We start from the raw sequence: 11,527 nt of genomic DNA, 5'->3' as shown, positions 1-11,527 counted from the left end.
AGCCCAGGGACCCTGACGTGACAGCTCGGGTCAATCCTCTGCACACGTGATGCAGCTGTGAGTAACACGTGCCTTGCTCCCCACTCCAGGGCAAAGGGGAAATGGAAGGCTTCCATGTTAGGGAGGAAGAGTGGACTCGAGACGACCTCATCAGTCCTGCTCAGAAGAGAGCAGGGCCAGGATGATGGGACCTGCTGGGGGCAGGGGAGAGGTGGCTCAGTACTGAGCACTCAGGGTGTCACCTACCTGAGCAAGTGTTCCCAGGGACATGGGTTAAAATTCTAGCCCTGCCACTTGCCACCCTGTAACCCTGATGAATCACTTGTCTTCTGTGAGCCTCAGTTTCCTCATCCGTACAATGGGGGCAAGAGCCAAGTCTCCTGGCGAGAACAGTGATGTGAGGAGGTCATGAGGTTAGGTGTGCTGGGGAAGGCAGCCCTCCATCATGGTGGTGCTGTAGTGGAAGCAGAGTGAGGCTGTCTCTACAATGCCTCAGGTCACTTTCTTGCCCATCCTGGGCCTCAGGTTTTCCTTTTGTAAGACAAGTCGTTGCAGCTGGAAAATCCCAAATGTCCCTTCCAGCTTCGGATCCAGGTCTCTGATGCCCTGATTGCCCACACATCACCTCCCCCAAAATCTCAATGGAAGGAATGCCATGAGCCACACAGAAGGGGCAGAAATGCCATTTTATTGCTGGGGGTGGAGGGCAAGGAGCATAGGGTGTCCTGACTGTGAGGAGGTGTATCTGAGAGTGTCCTTGACTGGGCTCAGTTGTCACTCCTGGGGGATGATGGCTGCACCAACCGTGCCAGAGGGAGATGGTACAGAGATTCAGTCATGTCCCTGGGAACCAATCTGGAAGGAGACCCCAGAGTGAGGCATGGACACCCCGGGGCCCTTACCGGCTCCTGCGTTCAGCAAGAACAGCTGCCAGAGTGCTTTAGCACAAATCCTGCGAGCTCTGAGGCTTATGGTTGGGGGACTGGCACCTGTAGTTTGGGGTCTCTCTCTAGCACCTGGCCTTGACCTCTCCTCATCCCCTCACCCTCCCACCCCACTCACCTTAGCAGCAATGGCCGATGTGAAAAGACTGAGCAAGGCTCAGAGGAACCAGGGTTCAGGGCTCAGCATATGATCAGAATCAGGGATCAGACTGAGATAGACTGTGTGTCTATCTATGGCCAGTGTCAGGGCTCAGTCAGCAACTTGAGCTAAACTTCAACCTGACTGCACTCCAGGCTCAGTCAAGGACCAGAATCAAGTACAATCTGGGTGTGATTAAGGGTCAGGACTCAGGCTGTGACCAAGATCAGAGCTCACTCTGCTACTAGGGAAAGAAGAGAAGCCAAGACTTGCTTCTCCTTCTCCACAGGCCCCTGTGGGGAGGCCTCATCCTCCCTTAGCCAGGGCCCCAAGTCGGGTCCTCACCAGCAGGCGGGCATCACAGTGGTTTTTCTCATCTGTCCTCTTCAGTTTACAATTTGTTGTGTGGTTTCCTGAAGTGTATCTGAGGGTACAAAATCAGTAGCATTTCTCCAGATCTGGATATAGCTGAATAGAAACTAGATCCCAGTGGCTGCCACCCTGCAGCAGGTCAGACTTGGCAACCAAGGGATCTCTTGCATGTCACTCTGTCTCTCTGAGCCTACGTTTGTTCATCTGTAAAATGGGTATGATAACAGTACCCACTCCACAGTGTTGTTGAAAGAATACAATGAGATGCTGTATACGAAGCACAGAGACATGGCCCAGGTAACTGGGCCTGTGGCTGTTTTCTAGAAGGACCACCTCCAGGACCCTGACACTGTTACTCATCCCATTTCTGTTGCCCCACAGCCTCAGCAACCCCAGTCATGCCAGAGAGCCAGATCAAGGAAAGCCCCCAGGGGCTGGGGGTGAAGCCACAACTCCTCATAAGAAGGGAAAGGGAAGGGGCAGTGTTCAGTAGCAATGAGTATGGGATATTAGGCTCTTTCTGTTTTTTCCTTAAACCTGCTCATCAGCTTGGCAGTGTTTACAATCTTTCATTTGTGAGGAACCCAAGGATCAGAGAGGTGGAACTAGTTGACCAGGACCCCACAGCTGCTAAGAGCAAATGCAGAATTTGAACCCAGACCTGGCCCGTCCTGTTTCTTGCATCATTCTGTGCAGCTGGTTCCACAGGTTTAAGAAAGGAGGGCAATAGAAGCCCTCAGTCTGCAGGGACACCATTCCCCCAGCCACACTCTCCTGACTTGCTCAGGACAAAGGATCCTGAACTTCTCCAGGGTTCCCTGACAGTCCTGCCTGTCAAGCAGACGTAAAGCAGTGCGCCTGCCCCTTGGAAGGCTGCAGAGGGAGCACCCACCTCTTCCCCAGGCTGTGACTTACCATTGACGTTCTGAACCAAATTCCCACTCAAGGAGCTGATGATGGTGCGGATTCGTGGGCACAGCTGAGGGTCACAGGACACCAGGGACGATACAGCAAGAGATGGAGAGAGGAAGGCAGGATGATGTTGGGATGGGGAGGGAGGACAGGAGAGACAGGAGAGAAAGAGGACTGATCATTATCCACTGGGAGCACCCTGCAAACCACCTGCAGAGGTGCTCCCTACTCGGGACCGCAGAACCTCTGACCCTTAGGAGTCTATAATGATGGAAACCCAGAAGACCTAAATCTGAGAGCCAGAGAATGCTAGAATCCTAAAACTTCAGGTTAAAACCTCAAAATCTAGACTTTTACCATTCCAAAACGCTATGTTCTTAGAAACCTTGACCTTTGGAACACTGGAATTTTAAGTAGTCAAACGAGGCCCTGGGAACCATAGAGAAGTGTTTCCAATGATTTTGTGTGTGTGCAATACACACGGATCTCGTGAAAATGCAAATTATTGAGTCAGCAGATCTGAGGTAGGACCTGAGAGTCTGCATTTCAAACAAGTGTCCAGATGAGGTCAGTGTTGCTATTCTGAGACCCGCAGCTTGAGCAGTGGCCCTCCAGTTTAGTAAATCACAGAGCCCTCTGGAGGAATTTTTCCCCCATAAACCGTGATCCCCAGTCAAATTCCAGAGTGACTAATTTAGAATCATTTCTGGCACATGGTACATGTGGTTTGCATATGAGGCACAGGAATCTTACTTACGGTAGGCATATTTTTTATATTTAAATTAAATAAAATTGTATTTAATAAAGAAGAATATTCCTAAAAGGCCTACTGGCAGTACATGGGTATGGTATATGATTCAAGTTGGAATCCAGTGATTTCTGCTAATATCAGATCCCTCCTCCCCTTCTCCCCACACGAGACTGAATGAAGGAGGGGAGTGGCAGCTGACAGCCCAAAGGAAGTGGGCACCTCAGAAGGGAAGGTGCCCAAAGAGTACAGCCCACCCAGGGAATGTCACATCTGCCCCCCACCTGGCCTGGCTCTGAGCTGCCAGAAGTGGGGTACTCACCACATCCTGCACTAGGTACATCTCCACCAGATTCACGAGTGAGGTCGCAGGCTTTTTGATATTGCTGATCAGTCCAGTGAAGCTGGAGATGGAACTGATAAAGACCAGGAAGTTGGCAGAGCAGCCAAGGAGGAGCAATGGGAAGAGGGCGGGACATGGTGGAGCACCTTGAAGTCAGGTGACTTGAGCCTCTACTCAGGGGGATCATCACCTAGAGCCACATGACTGACCAGCAGCTCATGAGAGTCCCATCACAAACATGAGACCTCATCCATCCATCCATCCATCCATCCATCTATCCTTCCATTCATTCATTCAGCACATATTTATACAGCAACAACCATATATGCCAGGAACCAAGCCAGACTGGGGACACAGGGATAAACAGAGCACAAGCAGCTCCCAGTCTGGTGACTAAATACAAAGTACATGTGGCTAAGGCTGGCTCCTTTCCACCTTCAGCCCCCAGCATAACTGTCACCTCTTCAGGGCAGCCCTGCGTGACTGCTGCCTAAGAGAGGGCTTTGTAATATTGCACCCTGTTCAGTGTGCTACTCTGCCCAGGGATGGTTGCCACCTGACATTTACCTCGTGGGATGTTTATTGTTGGACTGAATGCTTATCTGTTTGTCATTATCTAAGAGAATAAGCTCCAGGAGAGCAACTTCTTTGCCTGAAGTCACCGATACATTTTCCAGAGCTCAGAGTGGTGACTGCCTGGCATGGAGGATATGCTCAGCACATTTTTGGCTGAGGGAATAAATGAAGTAAACCTACAATTAAATATATAATGACAACTTGCAGAAAGCATTCAGAAGGGCAAGAGAAGACTCTTACAAGAGCCAAGAGGAGGAACCTTGTTTTAGACCCTGAGTGATGAGATGTACATTGAAATGGGATGGGGGATAAGTGTACTTGGCATCCAGAACAGCCTCTGCACAGGTCTCGAGGTGGAAGGAGTTTGTTTGAGGCTGAGAGCAAAAGCTAGTGTGTCTAGGGCAGAGAGGCAAGGGGGAGAGCACAGTGATATGAGGGTGGGTCCAGATCAGGTAGTCTAGATGGCCCTGAGGAGGGCTTGGGATTTTACACAAGGTGGAGAGGAAAGCCCCCAGAGGGTTTGGAGCAGTAGAGTGGAATGCCATTTTCCAGATATGGTCACTGAGACCCAGAAGGCAGGATGCTTTCTCTGGCGCTATAGGCTAGGCATTGTCCAGCAGGGCTCAGGCATTTGGACTTACATCTCAGTTTTCCCAAGTGATGGTAGGCTTCAGGGCCTGTTTTCTGTTCTGGGGGTCTTTAGGCAACCTGTGATCAGATCCCTTGTTGAGGCAGTATGGACTGACCGCTGTTCAGGGCTCAGCCTGGTTCCTTGCCAAGGCCAACCTGCCCCAGCTGTCAGCATCCAGACCATTATTTCTCCTCTCCCAACCATGACCAGGGTCAGCCTTTCTCCCTCCACCTTCTTCCCTGGGTTAAACATGCTCTTTCAAGCACACAGTATAAGATGCAGATTTGGTGTGTTACCAGAAATCAGTGATTTAAGCAGAGTATTCAGTTTTCAAGATCGTATTTTGGGAATTTCCCAGTGTGTGGAGGATGATTTGGGGACAATCTGAAATTAGAGCCCATGGTAGGCATTTACTACTCCTCTTGCCCCTCCTACCTAGAGGCAAGAAGGGAAACACAGTGAATTATTATCATCATTATTATTATTGAGGGACATTATATAATATGAGAAGGTCAGTTCTTCAAGTAGACATAGCAATTTAAATGCGCAAGCATCTAACAAGAGAGCTTCAAAAAGCATGAGGCAAAAACAGATGAAGCTGAAAGGTGCAATATGCCAATTCACAGTTATGGCTGGAGAGGTCAACACTCCTGTCTCAGTTAGGGGAAGAACCGAGAGACAGAAAGTCAACATGGATATTACTATTACTGAGAGCATAGTGCCAGGTTGCATGCTAAACCCTTGCATTTTCTCATTTGGTCAACACAGTAGCCTATGAATTAGGGATCACTACCATCCTCAGTTTAAAAATGAACACTGGAGATCCTAGAGCTAAAATGAGGATAAAACCATAAGTCAGTGGCAAAGCTAGCTTGTCTCCAGAGTTTCACCTCTTTTCACCATATTCTGCTCCCTCCCAGATATAGGAATAGGGCTGAAATTAGGGATTCCAACTCCTCAGGGAGTCCCGCTCTGCTGAGATATCTGAGCCTGACCTGTTCACGAAGGGGAGTGGTATCCTGGCTGGTCTGTAGGTGCATTCTCCTATGACCACCTTTAAGGTACCAGTTTCCTGAATTTTAATGCTGATAGTTTTCTGTACGACAAAGTTGAGGGTCAGGTCAACAACTGCACCCAACAGAGGCCTGTAGGGAATAAGATTCACAGTTAACAGAGGTGGCAAATCCTTTCTTGTTGCTCACTTGAGTCCCCTTCTCGGTAGACATTAGATGGGGTGTCTATGGACAATGTCAATATTCTTGACAGAATCTACATTCTTATATGAGGTTTTTCTTCTCCTGGCCACAGGGGTTTCTCTCATGTGAAATTTCTAAGCAGTATGACACTGATGATTAAAATACACAGAACAGTCAACATTTCTTTAGCACCAATTCTGTGTTAGGTATTTCAAACAAAAATAATTTAACTGGATTAATTCATTTAATCCTGATCGCACTACCAAGACAGAAAATTACTATCTCTATTTTCCGAATGTGCAAACACTTGGTATAGAGAGGTTAAGTAACTATCCTCCAAGATCTCATAGCTAATAAATGATGAAATCCTACTGCATTTTATTGATAAAGACTCTTCTACACATCTTCATTTTATCTCTTTGTATCTTTCAAGTAATTAAAGCACTTAAAAATTGTAGTTTCCATATAATTGCATATGCTCTTCATGACATACTGACAATACTATGTGGCCCGTACTGGTCACTGTCATTTAAAGAGAATCTTGAGGGACAAAGTGATGCTGCAGGCAACTTTATCAAAGGGTATAAATGTTCGATCTTATCAGCTTTCAAGTTTTATAATTAGATAATCACGATGATTTTGGACATATATTTCATGGAGGATTTTTTAACAAAAAGATTGGTTATGGCCAGTGTTTCTTAGAACATTTTAAATGGCAGGATTTCAGGTGTGTTTGACTCTTTGCAAGCCCATGGACCATAACCCACCAGACTCCTCTGTCCATGGAATTCTCCAGGAAAGAATACTGGACTTGGTGGCCACTCCGTTTTCCAGGGATCCACCCTCTGAGCCACCAGGGAAGCCCAAGAATGTGGGTAGCCGTTTCCTTCTCAAGGGGATCCTTCCAACCCAGGGATTGAACCCAGGTCTTCCACCTTGCAGGCAGATTCTTTACCATACAGAGCCACCAGGGAAGCCCAAGAATGTGGGTAGCCGTTTCCTTCTCAAGGGGATCCTTCCAACCCAGGGATTGAACCCAGGTCTTCCACCTTGCAGGCAGATTCTTTACCATACAGTGCCACCAAGGAAGCCCTTAGACCTGGAAAGGTCTCCTTCTTTTACAGATTGGGAGACCTAGTCAGAAGCACGGAAGGTACCTGATGCCAGATTGGAGATCTGTTGGCATACCCCACTGCATCTCTCAAACCTCCGATTCTAACCAATACTCACAGGGTCAGGGTGACCTTAGCAGTGATGGGGATACTCAGGTTAATGCTTCGGTCTTCAAGAGTCGCTTGGAGTATGATATTCCCGATGTTGATGCTCCTGATTGTCAACCTGTGCAAAACCACAGTTCACTCTTTTCATTCATCACGCAGCCATTGCTGGGCTCTTTTCTATGCCGGTCTCATGCTGAGCATTAGAGCCTGACTGACTTTGCCTGCTTTGGTCTTCATGCTAGCCCAGTTCAGAGGTTGGATTCTCTCCACTGGATGGCATGGCAGGAGAAAACTGTAATTCCCCCTAGACTCCAGGGTAAATATGTGCCAGAGTCAGAATTTGGTTTCTTAAAAAATTAAAGTATAGTTGCTTTTCAGTGCTGTGTTGGTTGCAGGTGTTCAGCAAAGTGACTCAGGTATATATGGACAGAGAGATATGCGTGTGTGCTAGTCACTCCAGTCGTGTCTGACTCTTTGTGACCCTATGGACTGTAGCCCATCAGGCTCCTCTGTCCACCACGCTCCTCTTGATTCTGTAGGCAAGACTACTTGAGTGGGTTGCCTTTTCCTTCTCCAATAGATGAATGTAAATATAGGTATATATAGGTGGATATAAAGATACTTTTCATTTCATATTCTTCCCCTTATAGGTGGTTACAAAATATTGAGCATACTTCCCTGTGTTATATAGTAGGTCCTTGTTGGTTGTCTGCTTCATATACAGCAGTGTATACATGTTAATGCCAGACTCCTGATTTTTCTCGCATACTCCTTTCCCTTTTTGTGGCCATAAGTTGTTTCTTATTGCTCACCAGTCTATTTCTGTTTTGTGTAAGTTCATAGCACCATCTTTTAGATTCCACATGTAAGTGACATCATGTGATATTTGTTTTTCTCTGAATTCACTTAGTATGATTATCTCTACATCCTTCTATTTCTTGCTGCCAATAGCATTATTTCATTCTTTTTTAGCAGAACCAGATTTTGAACCCAGAACTGCTTGGCTCCCAGATTTCATGTATGGGGCCGTATATACGGTATAAATTCTAGTTTCTTCTGTCCTGAGGTCATTTAGACTTTTATACTCAGCTATATTTAGGGAAGAAAAGTTTTATTCCTTGGAAAAATGACTTTAGGTACCAGCAAACAAGTAGAGAGGAGAGAGAAGAGAACCTTCATCCTGAGCCTGAAATCACATGAGAAGCAAGCCTAGACCTTTAAGCCCCTTGATAGGTCCTGCAGCCCTGCCCCTAATTTCCTCAAACTCTAGAAGAGCTGGCCTCACACCAGTTCCACTCTCAGGGGTGCAGAAGGCTTAAAAAAATTTTTTTTTTTACTTTCCTGTCTTTGATCTTAAACTTACCTCCCCAAAGATATATATTCTCTTTTGGAACAAAGAACTTCAGTGTGAACTCAACATCAACTCACCGTAAACACCTGATAAGTAGTTGAAGATTTTCAGTAATGTTCTTGTCCAACAAGGTCTCATATTCCTGGGTCTTGTCAGTAACTACTTTCTCCAAACATGTGAAATCCTGGAGCAACTCAAAATCAGCCTTCACTTTCTCAAGGACAGCTGCAAAAGCAATCTCCATTTAGTGTGAGTGACAACTTATGATGCAGCTCCTATGCACAGGCACCAGATGTGACTGTTTGACTCTGTTATTTCATTCAGTCTTTACAACTCCATAAAGCTGGCATTACTATTATCTGCACTTTCATATGAGGAAATAAAAGATCAAAAGGTTAAGATATGGGCCTAAAGTCCCACAGCTAGGAGACCTTGTTTCCTCTATGCTGCCTTCATACGAATGTATACTCATCATTCATCAACAAAGCAACCAATCCACTTTGTAGGCAATAGATATTGATTGAACACCAGCTTCTAATAGTGACTAATAAGATACTCAAACAAATGAAATAAATTTGGAATAAGCTAAGAAATGGAAAATCTAGAATCAAGGAAAAATTATGGCTCCAACTCATGAAAGTGGCAAATAGGGTTCCCTGGAACAGTCTTGCAGCAGGCCTGTAAAGAAATGACTCATACTGGCGAAGGACAGAGTGTCCTAGTGGGGGCCATTCAGAGAAAAAGGGATTTGACAGGGTGATGGTAGATGTAGAATGGCACATTTGGAAAGAATTAAGAATATATGTTTCAAAAGTAAGTCAAATGAGAAGCAGGCAATAACTAGCTCAAGGAAAAACAAAGGGCTACAGGAAAAGATATGTAATCATGGTAGTGCTACTTGGCTCTGCAACGGACAGTGTCACCTAATTATAGTAATGCAAACAGAGATGGAAACTACACCTGGTCCTGTAACTTACTAGGTGACCTTGATTCAGACCCTGTGTTTCCAAGCTCAGTTTTATCAACAATGAAACTGGAAAGTATATTTTTGAAGGTTGCCTAAGTCCTGGAAAGGTTTAAGGGCAGTCATTTTCAGAAGTTAATTTCTCCTATAAAGAATGTTTGACAGTGTGCTGGTAATGTTCCCACGAAATGAGAAGGCCAAGTTCTCTTAAGAAATCCGAATTAAAAAGCAATATGACTAACTGGAAAGGTGGGTAGTTTTAAGCCTACCTATGTTTGGTAGGGATTAATTTCCAATTAGATGATACAAATTCCCAAGAAGATTGAATGACCCAAAAGAAGAATATGCTTCAAATATAAATAAAATATTTAATTTAAATAATGTAAATGACAAATAAAAGATGAAAAATTGAGTGAATTTTTTCAAAATTAGAGAAATAGTTGCCACCGCTCATCCCGCTTTCTGACTCACATTCAGATGCACTGTCATCAATCTCAAGTTCTTTTCTAAGAGCAGATTGCAGCTCTGTCACAACACTGTTGTCAATAAGAAACGATGAAGTCCCAGTGAGCAGGCCACACAAGAGAACTAGTCTCCAAAGCTGAAACATCTTTTCCTGACACCTGGACAGTCATGAGAGGAACAGGAGTGAGAATTACCCACAGTGAAATGGGATCTTTGATGCGCACCTGTCACTCTGACACTCAACAGTCCTTGAAGATGGACGTGGTTATCTCCTCTCTTACAGACGGGCAGCTCAGGTAGGAACCTGGAGCAACTTGCACAAAGATACACAGCCACTGAGTAGAGGAGAGGGTATTTGGAAAGTCACGCTTGACTCCAGGTCGGTGCTCTTTACACAGAGGTCATTTGCATTTTCTGGCTTCTCTGCCTAGAACATTTCCCTCTTCTTTGCATTTTTACATGAGTCACTTCTTGCTGAGTCTCCAGCTTCAGTAAGACATCATATCCTCTATAAAGCCCACTCTAAGGCCCCTTCCCAGAGTCTAGGTCAGGGGTCCTACTCTACTATCTTGTTGCCTTCATTCTCTGATCAGAATCCTTGGTACAATTAGTGATGACTTGCCTCCTTTCTCACCAGGCTGTGAACTCCTTAGATAGGGACTGTAACTTTGTGAATTCCCAACTGAGAGGAAAAAAACCTGCACCTAATCCAGTACAACCAAATAAATGTTTGCAGAATAAAGGTATGAACAAATAAATAGGCACCACATCATGACCCCACATTGCTCACCAGTTTGAGACTTCTCCTAATATAATTGATTTCTTAATTTGCTATGTTGACAATATTAGCTAATTCATGTGGCCCTGTCCCTCTGCCTCTTGCCCCAGAGCCTTCTGAAGATCTCCATGTGGGGTGGCATTAAAGGGGAAGGCAGCATTCACAGGTTTGGAGGAAAATACTTACAAAATCCTTGCCCGCCTGCAGCGCCTCCTGAATTCCGCTGGGTGCTGATGGCCATTATATCTCCCGGATAGCGATGGGCAGGGAGGCTGCCCCGGAAACAAGCTCTGTGCTCAGAGCCATCCAAGGAGATTCCAATGAAGATAACCCCTGTCCAGAGTGAATGCAGAGAGACTTCCGAAGCAAAGGTCACCGAGGATGGTTGAATTGAAATGGGTGGATTTGGAGAGGACTTTGTGCCAAGACTAAAAGCAGGTTCTCGTGCTGCCAAGACAGTGGCCATTGAAAGCGGGGGCTAGGATAAAGACCGAGAATGGATGAAGTGGAGAATATTCTGGTAGAAGGACTCATGGTGATCATCCAGCTTAATTGCATCAGGACTTGGAAACGCAGTCTCAGAAGGAAATTATGATACTATTCGATCAGTATTTGGAAATCAGCTTGAGGTCTTCCAGAAAGACAGGGACAGATATGGGGCTAGAATTGTGGCCCACAGAGTCAGGGTCAGTGCCCAGTGAGGTCATTCTTTCCAAACCTTCTCTTATGTCTGAGTGCTCGCCATAAAATCCCTCACAGTAGAGCTGGCCTTAGGGCAAATGTTTTCAATTGTTCAGGACCACCCTCTTCCCTGTCTACCTACATCATTTAGCCAGTAGAGTTACTTCTGTGAGTGAACAAAATCTACCTCCATAGGTACCCTCATGT

General features: G+C 45.7%; 1 protein-coding gene across 1 annotated transcript; it reads right to left on the bottom strand.

The window, feature by feature from the left end:
- Nucleotides 1-667: 667 nt before the first annotated feature.
- On the bottom strand, nucleotides 668-10,019 carry LOC114117613 (short palate, lung and nasal epithelium carcinoma-associated protein 2B-like). Its single transcript, XM_042230313.2, has 8 exons — nucleotides 9,868-10,019; nucleotides 8,510-8,657; nucleotides 7,092-7,199; nucleotides 5,661-5,810; nucleotides 3,438-3,531; nucleotides 2,371-2,434; nucleotides 1,429-1,507; nucleotides 668-855 (listed from the first exon to the last, which is right to left on the bottom strand). The coding sequence occupies exons 1-7, from the start codon at nucleotides 10,004-10,006 to the stop codon at nucleotides 1,470-1,472; spliced, it is 741 nt and encodes a 246-aa protein (XP_042086247.1). The 5' UTR covers nucleotides 10,007-10,019; the 3' UTR covers nucleotides 668-855; nucleotides 1,429-1,469.
- Between the last annotated feature and the right edge of the window lie 1,508 nt (nucleotides 10,020-11,527).

This window comes from Ovis aries, chromosome 13, assembly GCF_016772045.2.
Source record: "Ovis aries strain OAR_USU_Benz2616 breed Rambouillet chromosome 13, ARS-UI_Ramb_v3.0, whole genome shotgun sequence".
Lineage (NCBI taxonomy): Eukaryota > Metazoa > Chordata > Mammalia > Artiodactyla > Bovidae > Ovis > Ovis aries.
Note: the sequence above shows the minus strand (reverse complement) of the source record. Positions and strands in the feature narration are given on the sequence as shown.